Source organism: Anopheles moucheti, chromosome 3 (genome assembly GCF_943734755.1).
Source record: "Anopheles moucheti chromosome 3, idAnoMoucSN_F20_07, whole genome shotgun sequence".
NCBI classification, from domain to species: domain Eukaryota; kingdom Metazoa; phylum Arthropoda; class Insecta; order Diptera; family Culicidae; genus Anopheles; species Anopheles moucheti.
This window is the reverse complement of record NC_069141.1, coordinates 35,292,009-35,309,744: the sequence shown is the minus strand read 5'-3', so window position 1 is coordinate 35,309,744 and position 17,736 is coordinate 35,292,009. Positions and strand designations below refer to the sequence as shown.

The 17,736-nt window shown below is 45.3% G+C and overlaps 3 protein-coding genes across 3 annotated transcripts in view; 1 reads left to right on the top strand and 2 right to left on the bottom strand.

Annotated features, from left to right (window-relative positions):
• Nucleotides 1–89: 89 nt before the first annotated feature.
• LOC128301388 (uncharacterized) lies at nucleotides 90–1,109 on the top strand. Its single transcript, XM_053037834.1, has 3 exons — nucleotides 90–640; nucleotides 716–968; nucleotides 1,038–1,109. The coding sequence occupies exons 1-3, from the start codon at nucleotides 90–92 to the stop codon at nucleotides 1,107–1,109; spliced, it is 876 nt and encodes a 291-aa protein (XP_052893794.1).
• Nucleotides 1,084–2,660, bottom strand: LOC128301387 (luciferin sulfotransferase-like). The gene is made up of 3 exons (XM_053037833.1): nucleotides 2,447–2,660; nucleotides 1,841–2,020; nucleotides 1,084–1,774 (listed from the first exon to the last, which is right to left on the bottom strand). Exons 1-3 carry the CDS (start codon nucleotides 2,602–2,604, stop codon nucleotides 1,147–1,149), a joined length of 966 nt encoding a protein of 321 aa, XP_052893793.1. The 5' UTR covers nucleotides 2,605–2,660; the 3' UTR covers nucleotides 1,084–1,146.
• Nucleotides 2,661–3,572: 912 nt separating this feature from the next.
• Nucleotides 3,573–17,736, bottom strand: part of LOC128301385 (muscle-specific protein 300 kDa-like) — a 74,545-nt gene continuing 60,381 nt past the window's right edge. Inside the window, exons 19-26 of the mRNA XM_053037831.1 lie at nucleotides 10,929–17,684; nucleotides 10,301–10,861; nucleotides 7,297–10,241; nucleotides 6,833–6,868; nucleotides 5,922–6,554; nucleotides 5,661–5,853; nucleotides 4,814–4,884; nucleotides 3,573–4,369 (exon numbers count right to left, since the gene is read on the bottom strand). Coding sequence (XP_052893791.1) covers nucleotides 4,126–4,369; nucleotides 4,814–4,884; nucleotides 5,661–5,853; nucleotides 5,922–6,554; nucleotides 6,833–6,868; nucleotides 7,297–10,241; nucleotides 10,301–10,861; nucleotides 10,929–17,684 — 11,439 coding nt within the window. The 3' untranslated portion in view covers nucleotides 3,573–4,125. The remainder of the gene's footprint in view (nucleotides 4,370–4,813; nucleotides 4,885–5,660; nucleotides 5,854–5,921; nucleotides 6,555–6,832; nucleotides 6,869–7,296; nucleotides 10,242–10,300; nucleotides 10,862–10,928; nucleotides 17,685–17,736) is intronic.

The window sequence follows — 17,736 nt, the reverse complement described above, 5'->3', positions numbered from 1 at the left end:
TTCTCCGAATCGAAGCAACCCCAAATAAACGCTATATGTTTGTCTACTTGTTGCGTACTGTGTTGGCGGTAATTGTTCCTTCGCTAGAAATGCGTCCGAATCGGTGTATTTACGTCCTAACTGTTGCTATACACATTGTGCTAGTTATTGTGGCCGGTTCGAAACTGGTGCTTCAAGAAAATTTTCGCTCGCAAGTATTAGACCGTAACGATGGAATGCTGATTAGTGGTGGTGCAGTCTCTTCAAATCAGCTCTGGATGCTTGGTTTGCGGCTACTCCAACTTGTCGGCATGCAGGCAATGCTACTGCACGGCTTTTCCATTATCATTTCGAACCGTCTATTCAGCGATCCATACAGTCGGCATCTGAATGGAATGTCGCATCTGTGGACTGTTCTTACAGTGTGCTGCCTTTCGACGAATCTGTTCGCAATGGTCCTTTGGTTTAGATTTGTCGAAACCACGCAGAAAACCCTACAGGAGTCTCTCTATGGTGGACTGGAGATGTATCAGTTTGATACGACTTGGAGTGATTTTTGGAACGAACTACAAACGCACTCCCATTGTTGCGGTGTGCTCAATTACACCGATTGGCAAGGGATGCTGTGGGAAACGGCAGAAAAAGAGGCTCAATATAGAAGGTAATGAAGGAAGTTGCCTTCCTTCGATTGGGACGTTTGATGCCAACTGTTAATGAATTGAAATTTCAAATCAAGGCTACTACTCCCAGACAGCACTGGCATCGGCAGTAGTGGTACTGTTGTGATCGTTCCAATTAGCTGCTGCCGGAACCGTCATCGTTGCATGGGTGAGCGCATCAATCTGGGCGTTACAGAGCTACTACGGTCGGTTGCCCTGGATGCCATGGACATCATCAATCACGCCGGTTGCTTCGACGCAATGCGAAGAGGCTTGATACGCACGGTACGCATGATCACTCTATTGGATGTGATCCTCTGCTCGATGCAGGTATGTCTCCGCGGATCAGAAAGCTTATTCTTCTTGTCCGTGTAATGATTCTTCCATTATTTGTTTCAGCTTGGTACAATCTTTTTGATGCGAATATTATTTATTGCCAACCGAAACTTTCAATCCAACACGACCATTTGAAGACATCCCACTGGCATTCTGGCATTCCACCTTACAGTCATTCGAATAATTTCCTATGTTGAATGTTTGGAGTTTTCTCCATAGTCCACTGATCGAGTATCTCAATCTGTTCTTTGGTCAGCTCCTGTTTCCAACTCTCCAGCTCACCTTTCCGAATAAATCGCTCCCCTTCTTCTCGCGGTTGATTTGAATCTTCGTAGTTGCAAGCCTTATTCTCGCGCATTGACTTAAACGAGAGATGCTCGTACAGCTCTTTCAACTGATGGTCACCGTAGGACTTTCCAAAAAACTTACACACCTTTCCAACAACTCCCGGCAGATCACGCTTCATATCTTCGTACGCAAGATGAAGAATATTGTCGCATTCCCGTAATTCGTGGTACTCAATTACGTGCGCATGGTACGGTGAATAAAACTGATGTTCACGCACAAACGATCGCACGAACATATCCATTGTGCCACGGTAGAAGATCCCGCGCGAGTGATGAAAGTACGAAACGGCCACCGATTTTGGGTTGCGTTTGACGTAAACGGTTTTCGGCTTTACACTCCAGTACTGCTTCGGAAGCATCGACACTGGCAGGTGTGTTTTAATGAACCGTGTTCGAGGTGTCTGTTGCACACGTTCGAACGAGTTCATCTTGCCGTCGTGAATTAAACTAACACTAAAAAGTAACAAAAGAGTATTATTTAATTGGGAGGAACATTAGAGGTTACTCTGAGCCACTTACTCCAGGAAGGGAAACCGTGTTCGTAATGATTCTGCACGTGCCGCTTCAAAGTTAAGATCATTGCAGATCAACCAAACCATCTCCTGACACCATGTGGTCCCACTCTTTGGATACGATGCGACCCATACATCATCTGGAAACACTTCGAAGTCGAGTAGATCTTTCTCGTGCTGCTGAAATCTTTGTATACATGTGTGTAAAAACAAAGTTATTTAGTATTGTATGAAGAAGGTAACTTGAGTAGCTCAGGAACTACAGAATAGGTTAGTTTTCCGAGAGCCACTATAGAGCACGTTATATTTTTATCAAAAATAGAATTGCTATTCTGTTGAAAATTGACTGAAATTAGAGATGAAAAACTCTTTCCGTGTCTTCTAGCGTTCAATTACTCTCCCGTTTTGATAACAATATAACTTTGATTTGCTTTGCTTTCTCGAATCAGATAATACACAGAACTTGAAATGCTTCTCGGGATATTCATAATATAGCACTTGCTGTATATAGTACGCTCCGACTAGCTCACTTCAGTAAAGGCTCACCTTCTAAGGACACATCAGTACATGTTACACAACACTAAAAAACACGAGGAGCTGAGTTGATTCTTACCTATTCGTGTAGCAATGAGCAGGTGGTTCCCAGTTGGGAATGGCGATTGGCACATCAGCGTATTGTTTTGCGCGTACCATGATGTAGTCCTCCTCACCAGTTTGCTCTTTATTCTCCACATGCAGTGGATCCGTTATTTCCGCGTATTCGAAAGACATCTTGCTTCGACGGTGCTACAACCAGTACTATCAGCCCGTTCGCTTATCTGCATCCACTTTTACCATCAATACTTCTGACTCGAGCCGAGAAACATGATTTACAGCAGGATTGTCCATAGTTGTGCGAAGGGATTGTCCATGGTTTACGCAGAACAGTGAGACAAACGCTTCATGTTATCGCATCTTCACCAGCAGGGCTTTACCAACAAACACAGAGCCGTATGCATGGTGCATGGTGCATCGAATGCTTATCGAAGATGCCAGTGCATCGCTGCTGTTATCTTGTGGCTTTGCAAGATGCGTTTTCAAACGAGTTATCTTTCACACTCCCAACGGTGGTGCTGTGGTTTGTTTGGGTTCATTAGGTACAGTACTGCGGGAACCCTATCGTACAATGTTTGTTTAGTTCTTTTATTGCTTAAATTTGCTATGTGTCAGGTATTTTGCACTATGCAGCTCTAGGTCGATCATCGAACCAACATCATCATCTCGTACAGCCGTCATTTGTAAGCGATTCTTGAACATCCTTACGACATCGACAACAATAACGAATATCTTGCAATTATAGCGTATGGACCTGTTGATTTGTTTACCACAATCAAGTAGAGTATTGTAGGGAAGGGATTTTTCAATAAATTCAAAAAAAAAATACTATGTGAAATTAAGAGGCGGTTTAGAATATGTAACAAGCTTTGTCTAAGCCATCGTAATGAACCTGGTCACAATGAAGTCACAATTAATCAGGGATCGCTGTCAGTTCTGGCAGGATGAGAAAAAAAATAGTGGAGGCAATCTACTGGTTCTTCATTGTGCGCTCAACAACTTCGAATGTTTTGATCTGCCACTCTATAGCTATTGAAGTGTTTTGTTACAGTTTCAGATGTTTTGGTCTTCTATTTAGTGTTGAATTACCGCATGAATTTTCGGAACATAGTATCATCTAAATTAAATATCAAACATTTGAAATATATAGTTTATAGTTTAGAATACTTTTATTACGTTTCTATAATGCTTACCTACAAAGAAAAACAAAACTAAATCGTAACGTAACTCATGCTGAAAACAAAAATGCTTTTAATATACCTAGGGTTAGTGGATTATAAACTTCAGCTCTCTTATACGTCGACCATCGACCGTGCTAGAGTTAATGGGAATTAAGAATTTTTTCTTTTACTGGTGGCACAGAAGTTCGTACCATCGTGGTTGTCGTTGTTTTCGATCGCAAATTTAAGTATATCTAGCTAACTGCTATGTGCAATGAATATACCTTGGTTTAACGGTACGGTGCCTAAAAGCTGTACAGCATATGCGTCAATTGGTACATTTCATTCGAGTAGACAAAAAGCAACTTTATGTAGTTTACAATTCCTATTAATATTACATACTCCTGTGCGGATAGAGCTATCCTTAGGCAGATTTTTCATTGCTTTAGAATTGCCTCATTTTGCGAGTATCGAAGGAATAAGGAATGGAGTTAGGATAGGAAGGTTGTGTTGTGATGGTGTGTTGGATGGACCGTCGCTAGATCGGTGGTGGTCCGTTCGGGTAGCGTAGCATCGGTTCCAGGCTGCGGGCAAAGTTGTTGGCCAGCGTACATGAGTACTCCTCACCGTGGGGCATGAGCGTGACCACACCGAGCAGCAATAACAGCATCGCCTGGATCGGCAACGAGGCACGTATGACACGACCCAAGAAACGATAGCTTCGCGTGAGTATCGTGGTGTTGATGACATCGTCGTCGGCCTCTGTAATACCCGTACCAGTACTGAATGTATGGCAGGGTTAGAAATTGGTAAATGCGAGAGAAAAGATAAAATATGTTAGAAATTTAGAAACTAATGCAGCATACAAAATGGACTATGCTGTACGGCTAAGCCCTAAACATTTAATCTGATCATTATCAAACATTTAAATATCGTCAACTCTATTTTTCATCCTTATGTATGTGGGGATGTAGTAAAGTATAAAACAAATGCTATCCTTTAATATTATTGTTCTAATTTTCCTTTTTTTTAACGTAAAAGCTTCTCATCTTGTATCATCCTACACCTAACTTGAATCAACATCTACTTAAAACAGCTTTGCACAAACAATTAGTGAGTGTTAACACAGCTACGCAAACATGGCTTAACCAACAATGATCAACAGTTCGTCTTACAGTTTTCTAAACTAACTAATTCATAATAACAAAATAAACACTAGTAATTACTTTGTACTGGAATCGTGTGCCGTCGTTTGTGATGGATGGTTTTGGGATCCGCTACCATCTCGTTGGTGGCTCTATATGAGCAATAGGCATAGATATAATTCGTGTCGAGGCAGAGCAGGTCAAAATGGTGAACAATTGGTATAAAGTAAGAAAAAAAATAGGAAAAGAAAACAATGTTTAATTAAACATCCAATTACGGCATATAAAAGAGTGGAATAGATGGATGTCACACAAAAATGTCAATGGATTCGGAAGAGAGGACAGGATGTAAGGAATGAGAGGAACAGGCGTCTAATTTTGGCATGAATAGAACGATCGCTACAAAACTACAGATGAGTCGTTTCAAATCCAAACTGTTCTGAGTACCAGTCAGAGTTGCGATTGGATGCGAAGCTGGGGAATAGTTCTGCTTTCCTTGAAATCCTCCCACACTCAGTTCGATAGTTGCATTTGGCAGTAGTGTGTTGGACAGCTGTTGCAGCCGAAAACACAGCACACAAATGATGGTAACAGCACTCCGGAAATAGATTAGAGGAGCGTATGATGAACATTTACAGTCGTGGTTGGTTTCGGGGGTGACGTGGCGAGCGGTTTAGGCGTGCATGAACTCAACTACTTACTGACACACTGTGCGCAACAGAAAAATTAAACCCGTAACCGTCTGATTCAAGCCCGACGGTGACGGCAAAGGACGAAGACGACGGCGACGACGACGAAAGCTTCGTTGGCGGTGAGCGGTGAATAGTTGGAGATGGTTGGATAGGTGGTGGTGGTATGGTGTTGGTGGTGGTGGCAAGATATATTCTCAAAGAATCACACATCGAGATGTGTCCTCGCTTGCACCTACCTCCTGCTGATCTGATGCTTGTCGGCGTCTTGCCTGTTGTCGATCAACGGTCGAAAGCGACGTCGTTGACGAGGTGGAAGGAACATCTGCCAGACTGGTGCTACTGTCATATCCCAAGGACGCACCTATCTTGATGATGTACATCTCCACTAGGCGGCGTATCGAGTGGAAGCGCAATCGTAGATCAGTTAATCTAAGAAATGGAAAGAAACGTTAAGGTTGGGCTCTTCAAAAGTTCGACAAAAACAGGTTACCACTTACTTCGCATACACCTCATCAAACTTCTCCGACTTATTAGCGTCCACGTATTTCGTCAGTTGCGACGTAGTTTCCTGCAAACTAACCACACGTGGTTCACAGCGCATTAAGTCAGCACGTAGTTCCCGGAACATACGGTACTTCTTTTCCACCAATCGTTGATCGCTAGTCAAATCGATTGGTTCGGATGATTTGATCTTGTTTTCTGTTTGTTCTAACCATCCGCTCAGCTCGGCAATGGTGCGATGGAACTCACGGTTCTCCATCAGTGCACCGTTCAGTGCCGACTGCCACCGGGAGGCACCAGTACAAACCGTATCCCAACGTCGGTTGTTTTTCTGCAACCGTTCACGTAACTTTGCTGCCCGAGAGGTGTCCCGTGTGTGTGTCGCCAGATGTTCGCCTACAATGTTCAGCGACTTGATAATGCTCTTGTGGCTGTCGAGGTCTAGCAGGAATTCGCGATGGTCCTGTATCGTATCTTCTAGTGCATCGATATCCGATGGGGGACTTGACAGTTGGTTCCGTTGTGTCGATTCCGCCATTGCTAGCCATTGCTCCAACCGCCATAGATCGTTGTCAATCTGCTGCCAGTTCCGGTTCGTACACAATGGACATGTCAGATAATCCGCATTGCTATGTGAAAACAAAGTTATTATTAATTTAAGGTTTTATCAACCATAACCACGATCGATGTGTAGAGCGAGAAAGAAATTAGTAAATTTAGGACGATAACTTAATTCGTGACATTTCACTAAAGATGGAGTTGCTGATTTAGTTAATGTATTTCAGCAAAATGGAATAGCTCCATCTGGCGGGAATAATTGCAATTTGACTAATAGGCTATTTGAATCAATTAAATGTCACGAGTAAAGTTATAGTCCTAGGCAGTAGAGAAGTAGAGTAGCACTTACTGTACGCAGTTAAAATTGTAAGCATTAGGTATGATCCTGCGATGCGGCGAACAGACGGAACAGAGAGTTTGTGAAGAACAGTGTAGACAAGATAGTCAGCGAAGAAGTAATGTTTAGTGAGTGTTTCGGCAGTGTTGTATCCATCGTGACAGGAGGGAACCAAATGTACGTTTTTTATAATTTTGTTTCGTATTTTTGGCATAGTGTGCGCAAGTACAACGGTCAAGCCCAATCATGATATTGAGAAAAAGAAATGGAGAGAAAGTGGGAAAAAGTGAATAGAAAGAGAAATGTATGAATGAGTGAAGCTGCAACGAATCTTGATAAATCTGCATTGATTAATGGTGAATTAGCACTAGCATCCGCTTCTAGCAGTTGGCTGAACATATGGATGATACGTGCGCGTGATGGTTTCGGATAGGAAGTATTGCGTACATTGTAGAAACAAAGAATCGCATGCATACCTTGATTCCTCCAGCTGTTCTTGCTTTTGTTTCCATTCCGCCAGGAAACGCTGGTACCGTTCCGTTTCCTCTTTCACACGCGCACTAAATGCTTCCTCTGTCGTGGCATGACATTCCGAGATTAGCAGCGTGTTCAGATGCTTAATCAGCTCGATGGACGATTCACAGGCGGCCGATGCTTTTGATACGTTCTGTGTCGTACCGACAAAGTTGTTTGCATTGATAGCCGCGATTGCTTCCTCCAACTTGCCCAAATTAGTGACAGCTTCTGCCAGCGCCGTCTCGAGTTGATAGCGATATGCGTCCTTTGCGGTGATTGATTCACTTCGTTCCAGGCGCAATGTGTTCACTTGGACGGCTACGTCCTTTTCGTGGGTTATTTCGAAAGCTTTTGTAGCCCGGGTTAACAGCGCATCAAGACGTGCCTTTAACCCGTTGCCCAGCTGATGATACTCGGCCATTTTCTGTCGAATGTCCACCTTCAGGGTTTGGTTTGCTGAATGTTGCTCAATGAGACTTGCTCCCAGTGAATCCTCGTTTTCGAACAATTCCACAACGAGCAACAGTTCGCTGTGCAAATCGCGGAGACGTTGAATGTGAGTCTCCGGAGAAACTGGACCTTCGGCTGATGATTCCGGTGGTAGATGTTCGATCTGTGTCACCTGTACATCGATCTGGGTCAGAGCAATAATGATTTGTTCATACTTTACTACAAACTTGCCCACATCTGATCTGCACCGCTCTAGATCGTTACGTAGTTCGCTTAGGTCCGGTAGCAGTCGGCTCCAGACGAGCAACATTTGGTGCACTGGTGTCGTGACGAAGCGTATGCCTTCGCCCGAAACGAGATCGTTCTGTACCAGTGATATGTACTGCTTACGCAAACACACCCGACACTCTTCTCTCGTTTCAAGTTCTTGCATCCGTATAGCTATGCCTTCTAGCTCTTCAGCCATCTGATCTCCGTCGCAGGTAGTCATCGACTGCTCCAATCGACGATTGTGCTCATGCTGTTGGTAAACCCATTGCTGAAACTGCAGACCATTCTGCAAACTCAACAATGTATTCCACAAATCCATGAGATCTCGTTTGCGACTACCCGAGACGCGACACATTCTTTTCCATCGTATATCCAGATCGTTCGCATCGCTCTGGATACTTCGAATGTTGATGTTGACACTATAAGATTGCACGTCGATCGCCACTATTTCGCACAGATTAAGTACCTCCGCCACGTTACCACTGTTACTTTCAATCGATCGCTGCAGTTTTTCGTAATCGTCCAACAATCGATCTAGAGTCGTCTGATCCAAACTGTCCACTACAAAGGGCATTGCCAGTTCGCGCTCAATTGTCTTCATCCATGCTTTGATCTCGGCAATGCGTTCTTCAAGCGAACGCATTCTCATCTGTACTGTCGAGGACGTCTCAGTGCGACTCTCACACATGCTGCACAGATAACTCCAATCCTTTTCAAGCGTATCGAGATGCTTGGTAATTTCTTCATACTCTTCCGATGTCGAGCAATGCTGCAGAAGATCCCTGCCTACAGCCATCAACCAATCCTTCTCCCACTGTTTAAGACCCAACTCTTGTCGCATTGTGTCTTCCATACTTTGAATGAACGCTTGGTTATCGGTGCACGATTCGTATTTGGCGGGATCACGCACTTTCCATTCGTACACTCGCATCCACTCCATTAGCAATTGATAATGTTCCAGGAACAGTTTCTTCTTGCGTGAGCGCGCTTCGGTCAGTTTCACCAGCAGTACAACACGTTGCTCGAGTTTGCCGAAGATTTGCCACAATGTCCAGATACGTTTGTGAAGCCGCTGTACATCGAACATACTGATGCATGCTTTCAGTTCTTCGTGAAGTTGGCCCATCCCTTCCAGATTTGATCGAACCGTGTCTAATCGTACGTGATGGTTTTTGATCAGGTTGAGTCTCGCCTGCACACCGCTAAATCGATGCTCCACGCCCAGATCAGATGTGTTGCGCTGATCTGCATCAAGTTGGTTCAGATATTCCTCCAGTTCATTCAAATGAGCTTCCACTTCCAGCGACTGTTTGGTAAATCGTCCGTGCATCTCATCAATACTGAATAGGAAGTTTTTCCACGTTTCCACATTGTCCTGCAGCTTGACAACTTTTTCGGTAATCTTTCCGTGTTCGCTTCTCATTCCAACCAATGTGCACTCGTCCTTGGTGTACAGTGTCAACTGTGCCAGCTCCTGATTCATCGCGCTCAAATCTCCCTCCAGCCGGGGGAACTGTTCCAACAATCTATTTACTCTTGCAATCAACTTCGGTAGCTCGGGCAAATTGATGTACTCCAGCTGGAGCGTAAACTTTTCGCGCTCGATATCACCCAATGCTGCGTACAGGTTAACTCCGAGTGATCGGAACTTTTCCCAGTGCCAGAGCCGATTATCGATTTCCGCGATTCGCTCCAAGTACCGGTCAATGCGATCGGAATGCTGTTCGCTTAGCATGTTGAATCGCTCCACCAGCCGCACATCGATCTTGTTCTTTTGCAGTAGAACTTTGCGCAAGCTAACCAAAAGCATCTTGATCAGCAAACACTGCTCACGGTGCGCTTTCAGTTGACCGTAATCACTGGGGATGGGTTCGGACAAGAATGCCATGACAAATTGCAGATACTCTTGCCAGAAGTCCAGCAATCGTTCATCATCTTCCGACCGGGTAACCAGCTGCTGCACAAGCTCTTGATATTGCTGGAATGTATCCTGAAGCAGGTTTTGTGATACGGAATGGATGTTATGCAAATTTCCGTTATCATCGGCTTGCTCTCTGTCGCGTTGAATGTCTTTCAAGCGTGCTATTGTAACACACAAGCTTAGCATGTACGAACGAAGGTCGACAATTTTGTTGCAAAGGTTTTCATCAGCTGTGCGCTGTGAATGTCCGGCCTGCTGAAGGCTCTGTAAATAAACATAAAACCGTCAATAATGGATAACGATAACCATTAACCTATACGTACCTCTTGAATGCGATCCAACAAACCCCGAGAAGTTTGCACAACACTGGCTTTATCCACACGTGCTGCTTCCCGCTCACGCACCCTATTCCGTTGCTCCATAACATTCCGCTCAATGTCTTCCAGTTTCTTGCTACATTCGTCAATCTCCGCTAACAGCGTATCACCCACGTTGAAGCCAACTTGCTCGTTTATATCACCGATCAGTTTACGGAGCTTCTCCACTTCCTGACGCTGGTCGAGTAGCGCTTGCTGGTATACTTCCACCTGAGGCAGATCTTCCAAACGTTGCAACTCATCGTAGTCAGTGTACTCGTGATTCACCCAGTCCTTCACGGTGTCGCACACGTCGTGATAGTGTTGCCAAAGCTTAACAGCCTTCTCGTAACGTTCGCACAACTCGCGCAAATTTTCCCGGGTACTTTCCCACACAACGCTTATCTGTTGAACTGTTTCTTGGATCTCCGCTGAAACACTTTCATCCGACGATTCTACCAGTGGTTGTGCCAATGTTTCAAGATCTTCAATCATGCCTTTCCTGCTTTCAATATCCGCGAGAAGTGTCTGAAATAGATCACATTGGGTTACTACCATGTATGAATGTTCAACTGATACGACATTAAATACTTACATCTAAACGTTCCGTTGCTTTCAACAGTCGGTTGTAGTCAGCACTTTCCTGCAGCTGCAACAGTTCCATCATAAACTCCGTTTCCTGTACGTGCTCCTGAATCATGTCGAGCTGTTTATGGAACTTGTTCCACAGTGCCAAACGATTCCGTAACAACGTCATCACTTCGTTCGATCGGTGCTCAAGATCGCTGTGTACGTTCTGCAGCGTGGATAAATCCCGTTCCGTTTGTAAGGGCGATACCGAAACCTTGAGGTTCATCGGTAGCGTGTGAAGCATCTGTCGAAGACGCATCAACTCGCTCCAGCATGGTCCGAGTGCATCCTGGCTGGTTTTACAATCTGCCAGCGCTTTTTCGATGGCCGATCGTTTGCCGTTAACGCTGCCACTACATTCGTTCAACACACGAGCAATACCCGATAGGCGTTCTTCTTGTGCTTTTATACCAAGCTCAATATCTTCCAGCCGATGGTAGAATAGTTCGGCCGCATCCAGCTCTTCCGATATCTGTTGCGATAGATGGCGCGATGTTTTGAAAACGGCACCCGCTTTCTCAGTGTTACAGTCGAGATCCAATGCAAACTGGCCTACCAGCTCGGTGTCGATCAGTTGGATACGAGTCTTGAGCGTTTGTATCCGTTCGATGTACGCGTACAGATCTTCCTGGCTTTTCAGTACCGCTTTGCTGCTGTCGAACTCCCGGGCAATCTCCTGCAGTTCCTGCTCGATGAATGCAAGTTTATCGCCCGGTGGTGTACCTTTAGTTTTTATCGATTCCGCAATGTGGCGCTGTATGTCGTCGATACGGTTCGACACTGCGTTCCAGTCGTCTAGGAGCTGACCGTGCAGTTGTCGCTGCAACTGCTCGTCCGTTACAGAAATAGTACGTAGTGCCTGGCCGAACGTGTCGCTGGCGGTTTTGTACACTTTGTTATTGAGCACCTCGTACTGTGCCTTAATTTCCCAGAACGTGCGCATATCATCGACTGGAGTTTCGGAGAGGTTCTTTTCGATCGTGATATTAGCTAACTTGCCCTGGCATACATCCAGCCAGTCAACCAATCGATCCGCATGGGTATTGTATCTATTCCATTGCGCTTTAAACTTGGTCACCAAGTTCAGATACAGCGATACCTCCTCCTGTAGTTGCATTGCCACAAGCAACGCTTCGTTACTTTCCCTCTCGACAATCGGTGCTGAGATCAGTTCGTGCATGTGCCGGGCCATCTCGTGGTGGGATCGCATCTTTGTCAAGTGATTAGCAATGTCCTGTTCCAGCGATTCGTACATCGTGATATACCGCTCAAAGTCCTGCGACGAAACGTTACTCAAGTCTGGCACACGTTGTTGAGCCACCTGAAGCCATTGCTTTTCGTCCACCATCTCCTTCTCTAGAACGGTCCAGCGCGATGCTGCCAATGCCAGCTTTCCAGCCCGATCGACGGCCCGTTCCAATATTACCTTCGTACGGTTATAAAGGGAAGAATGTAGCTCGGCATACTTCTGGCGCGTTAATGGATCGAGGTTGGTTTCTAGCGCTTCCAGTATCGCCTTACAGTGGTTCAAATTGACGAAAAACTTGCGATATCGTTGCATTTCTTCCTGCAGCTCTTCGAGCGAATTGGTAACGATTTCATTTTCAATGAAGACTTCTGCCGTAGCTGTTATCTCCTGGAACTCGAGCAATGTCTGCTCGTACTCATCGGCCAGGCTGCACAGCTGTACGAGCTTGTTTCTTTCCAACACTAGACCATTCTCCAGTCGGCGCAACGCATGAATAGCTTTATCCAACTCACCAGCTGTATTGTCGTCCATCTTTATCTCGGGATTGTCGAACGACTTCAATGAAGACATCACCGTATTACAGTGCTCTTGTAAGTTGTGAATGAGACCAAGTTTGCTGCTAATGGCAATGGTATCGTTCGCCACGAGGTCGTTATAGGAGCTTTCCACCATCTCAACCGTCTCGCCCGCTCTACGTATTTGTTCACCAACTATACGCGATTTCGCGGTATTCATATCGATCTTGGATTCCCCATTTGCGACCGTTTGCTCGAGGGCTTTTACCTGTCGCAGCAAATTATTGAGGCATTCATCCACCTCTTTATTGAGACCAGTCTTGGTGCGTTGCACATATGTTATGATCTTAACTATATGTTCTTCGATGCGTATCAACCGAATTTTATACACCCGGAGCAGCTTCGCACGATGCAAGGCTGACCCTCCATCTGTCGTGTTCGATTGCGCAACGGTCATTCCTGCATCGAGATCTTCCAAAGATTTGACCACATTTTCAACCACATCAAACAGTACATGTTGCTGTGCGATCGGATCGTTGTCATTCTGTTGTAATAACTGCAGCATCTGGTCCAGATCGTCGTTTGTTGAAATAGTTTCGTCATCTTCATCAAGCAGATTTGATGTTCTCAAAATCGGATAATCATTTTCCCGTTGCATATTGTCGTCCGTAGCTGGAGATAGTGACGGGAGTTTCATGTGGTCAAACATTTGATTAATATCGTTCCACGGTATGACTCGGTTTTCGGCATAGTTTTGCTGCGACTTCATGATTGAGAAACAATCAGATAAGCTCAACTGCAAATTTTGATTTTGCAACCGGTCTAACGATTCGTTGATCGGGCAACTGACCGTTGTCAATGGCTGCTTCTCATCGTAGGAGGATGAAGTTGTTCGTTCCTCAATCGTACCAAACGATGGATCAATGTCGACCTGTATGTTTAAGCTGACATCTCCCTGTCCATCTGGTCCTTTGCCATCAGTAACAATCGTCTTTGTTACGGTTACCGATTCGTTTCCACCAGAGCCAGGAACCGGTACACCACCGGCACTCAAGCTAGGTACCATCATCTGCGTACTCACTTCAACTTCTATCGGGATTGATTTTTCCTTCGATTTTTTAGATTTTTTCGACTTCGGACGTTTGGTGCTTTCCTTATCGTCGGAAGTATGCTTCGCTTCTTCATCCGGCTTTACATGTGATTGCTCTGGTTTCGTTTGCGTACTAATTGTAACCGTTTCGGTAATCTCCGTTACCGCTACCGGGGTAGTTTGGGCGTCCGATTCGGTCGTTGGGACTTGCACAGTTTGCATATCGACGCTCTCGACCGTTGTTGCGTTTTGAGCGATAGTTTGTATGAGAATTTCATCCTGTATTTCGTATTTTGGTGACACCTCCGACTCTACCTGCACCACATCGTGCATTGGACTTGTTTGCATAGCACATTCAGTGGTTACCACAGGCTGCGCAACGCACGGGTTCTCTTCTCCCATCACAGATAATTCTGCATGCGGAGAGATTCCACGATCTTCAAAAAGCACTGCGTCCGTCTCAACATTAGCATCCTGCACATCAGGGAAGTTTGTTTGTGCGCTATCATCTGTCTTCTCAACGGCTACGCTCGGTTCTGACGCAGTATGCTCAGCAAAATGTACAGGGCTAGTTTGCGCCGATTGGCGTTTGAACAATGTTGCTGGATCAATCACTTCCTTCACAATCTGTCCCAATATAGGACCCACAATTTCCTCGGTATTTTCGGCTTGCTGTTGAGTTTCCTTCGTTTCAATAGGCACTGTTTGGTTTGCTGTATCGACAGTGTCGACCTCGCGTACAGCTACTACCGATTCTTCCGGTGCGTCGGTTTGTGCTTCCTGTTGAACCAGCTCCAAAGGTTGCAGAGTCTGTGTTTCTATCTCCATTGCTTCTACAATTGTCGTTTGTATTTCTTTTGTCTCTTGCTCGGTTACCGAATCTTGCTGTTCGACCATCAAAGGAGAGGTTTGTTGAGAAGTACGCTGAATCTCTGGTTCAGGTGATGTCTGCATGGATCGTTGCTCCCAATCGATCGGCACCATCAATCGTTCTGAGGTGATCTTTTCTATCTCCACATCAGTTGGATCGCGAACCTCTTGTCCAGACATAAACTCAGTTGGCGTTGTTTGCTGCTGTACGTCTTCCGTATAGATCGCCTCAATCACCTCGGTGGGTACCACGATTTTCTCCTGAATGTTGATCGGAACTTCAACAATCTCCGGCTCGACGGCTTCTTCCATAACGTTCACCGTACTGGTCTGAGGTTGATCTTCTTCTGTAAAGCTTTGATACGAGTCAAACCGTTGTTCCGATTCTTGTGCCTCCGACAAACCACCATCAGTGTGCACCGACTTTGCTGCATTTGGTTCCGCTACCGGCATTTGGTCAGTATTGCTGGCCTTCTCGTTTTCGAGCTTACCCTTCTTTTTCTTTTTGCGCTTTTTCTTGCCCTTATCGTCATCCTCCGGTTCGCCCTCGGCGGTTGCCGTTTTATCAGCTTCATAACCTGGATCCACCTCAACTGCTTTTAATCCAGAAATTTCTTCAAACTCCACCTGTTCCGAGGTATCCGTTTGTTTGTTATCATCGAGAGAAGTAATTTCTGTTGATTTCACCTCGATCAAACTCACACTTATTTTCTTTGTTTCGGTTGGATCAACCGTCATGGACACCTTCAGAGAAGAGGTCTGCGAATCACCAATCGATGCAACTTGTACCAGTAGATTCTTTTCATCATCGATGGGAGTAGCAAGCACCGGCTCTTGTTTCACCAACATTGTGTCAGCAGTCGGTTCACTAACAATTTCCTCAATCGTTGGACCTCCTGTAGCATCTTCAGTATCATCTTCTACAACAACTCGCTCTACAATCGTAGTCACATGCGTCACCTTTTCAATCATTACCTTTTCCTCCGGCTCATCATCCGCAACAGACTCGACGTATTCTACTTCTACCGGAATCTCAATAATTTCCTCTGTGGTTGTAGTTTTAGTTATCAAAACTGTTTCCACTATTGTTGTGCAACTTTCTGCGTCTTCAATTGTATCGGTGGTTTGTGTAATCGTTGTTTCTACAACCGGTTCAGAACATAAGGTGCTTGATTCAATCACTTCCAACGTGGGTTCACTTATCAAAGCAGGAGCGTCGGGCAATGGGGCGGGAATAGCCTCTTGTGGTTGAATGATTTCCTCCGACACGTCACTCGTAAGAGGTACACTCGAAACACCAGTTTGCCCTTCAATGACGATAGGTACTTCTATCTCTTGCTCACGATCAACTGGGATATATTCCAATGCTTGATCTTCCATTACTATCGGGACTAATTTCTCTACTTCTGCATCTTCCACGTCAGATTTCAAAACATTCGGTTCTATTTCGATGTAGTCGGAACCACGTTCCGGACTTGTCGGCCATATCTGTTGAGCCTCTTCGCTTTCTTCGCTCTTTACGGGTTCTGTAACAACTTCTCTCGCATCCATATGTACTGGTGAAAGTGGTACCGATCTTTCGGTAGCTGAAACATCACACACATGTTCCGACGGTGGCCAGATGTCTTCAATCGACTCTACCGGTTTTTGCTCCGGTACGTTTAATTCCCCGCCGGCTGTAAGTGGTTCGTTAAGGCTTAAGGAATCGATTGCAACAGCTTCGGTAGGAGCAGCAACAACTTCAGCATCAGCGCCTAATAGTGTACTAGTACTAGTTTGTGACTCAACGATAGAAGCAATCAACTCTACTGGTGCGATTTGAGCATGTGAATCGAATACCTGTGGCGGTTCTTCCGGCTGCTGTTCGGCAGCCTGCTCAGTCGTTTGCATCTTCTGTTCCAACTCTTCCAGTACTTCAGCAACCACTGTCTGGGCTGCTTCCAGTATCGGTGACTCGCTGGGCAACAATGGTGAGCTAACTTCTATCGCCTCATCCCGTTCCTGTTTACTACTTTCCTCCAGCACAACATCAACTCCTTCAACGTCCACCACAACACTCTCGTCACCCGTAATTGCACGCGATTCCGACTGCTGCGTTGCCATGTCTACCGATGTAACAATCGATGCCTTTCCAGGTGTAGTAGATTCGATGGATTGAGCAGGCTGGACTACCTTTCGCAAAGTAATTCTCTTCGATCCGTCCCGATTCACTACAATCTCCGTGGTTGTATCGTCTGGTTCGGTAAAAGTGGTCTCGAACTGGGTCGGAATATTCTTCACCAACAACTCCGACGATCTGTCAAACTCACTTCCTTCTGTCGGTTGTGTGTACCTTGCCTCTACGACAACGGATTCCTCCAGCTGTTGATCCGCTAAGCCGATCGAGCGCGGCACGTTAGAGATCTGTACTGTTTCACGTCCATTAACCACCGATTGAATGATCAATATATTGTCGGTAGTATGTTGTTCCGCTGCGGATTGCGTCTGGACAGAAGATTCTTGAGTAGCCACATTAACAGGAAGTTGCACTTCACTCTGTACTACGGCAAGCGATACAGGTACTGGTTCGATTGATGCCAGTGGACTTGTTTGACTTTCGATGTCTACCGTTTGTGGCAGGATCGTTGCTTCGACGGGATGCAAATGCTCAGTAAGCCGTTGAATATTGTTCTCCAGAATCAACGCTTTTTCTCGCAGGATGCGTATCAGCACGGTCAAGTTTTCTCTCAGCGCAGTCGTACGATCCGTTACATCTCTGTACACAAGGTATGATGCTGTCTTTTCCAACACCTCCTTCAGGAATTGTTCCTTTTCGCGCAAATCTTTTAGAACTGCACTTTCCGCATCTTTTCGGCGTTGCATTTCTTCCTCCGTACTGCATTCGGTCATCTCCATTAGGTGTATGCTGGTGCCTGATAGCCATCGTTCGATTTCCTCCAACAATTCGAGGTAGTTTCTAATTTCCGTCTTCCTATGCTCTCGTTGTTTTAAAGTTTGCTACAAAGATGATGTGAAGAAAACACTCAGTTAATTCTATATTCAGCCAGTT

Excerpts from the sequence above, each read along its gene's own strand:
- LOC128301388 (XM_053037834.1), top strand. The coding sequence starts at position 90 with ATGCGTCCGAATCGGTGTATTTACGTCCTAACTGTTGCTATACACATT. Across the intron at positions 641-715 it reads AAAGAGGCTCAATATAGAAG|GCTACTACTCCCAGACAGCA; the intron begins GTAATGAAGGAA and ends TTTCAAATCAAG. Across the intron at positions 969-1,037 it reads TGATCCTCTGCTCGATGCAG|CTTGGTACAATCTTTTTGAT; the intron begins GTATGTCTCCGC and ends TATTTGTTTCAG.
- LOC128301387 (XM_053037833.1), bottom strand. The coding sequence starts at position 2,604 with ATGTCTTTCGAATACGCGGAAATAACGGATCCACTGCATGTGGAGAAT. Across the intron at positions 2,021-2,446 it reads GCTCATTGCTACACGAATAG|ATTTCAGCAGCACGAGAAAG; the intron begins GTAAGAATCAAC and ends ATGTATACAAAG. Across the intron at positions 1,775-1,840 it reads ACACGGTTTCCCTTCCTGGA|TGTTAGTTTAATTCACGACG; the intron begins GTAAGTGGCTCA and ends GTTACTTTTTAG.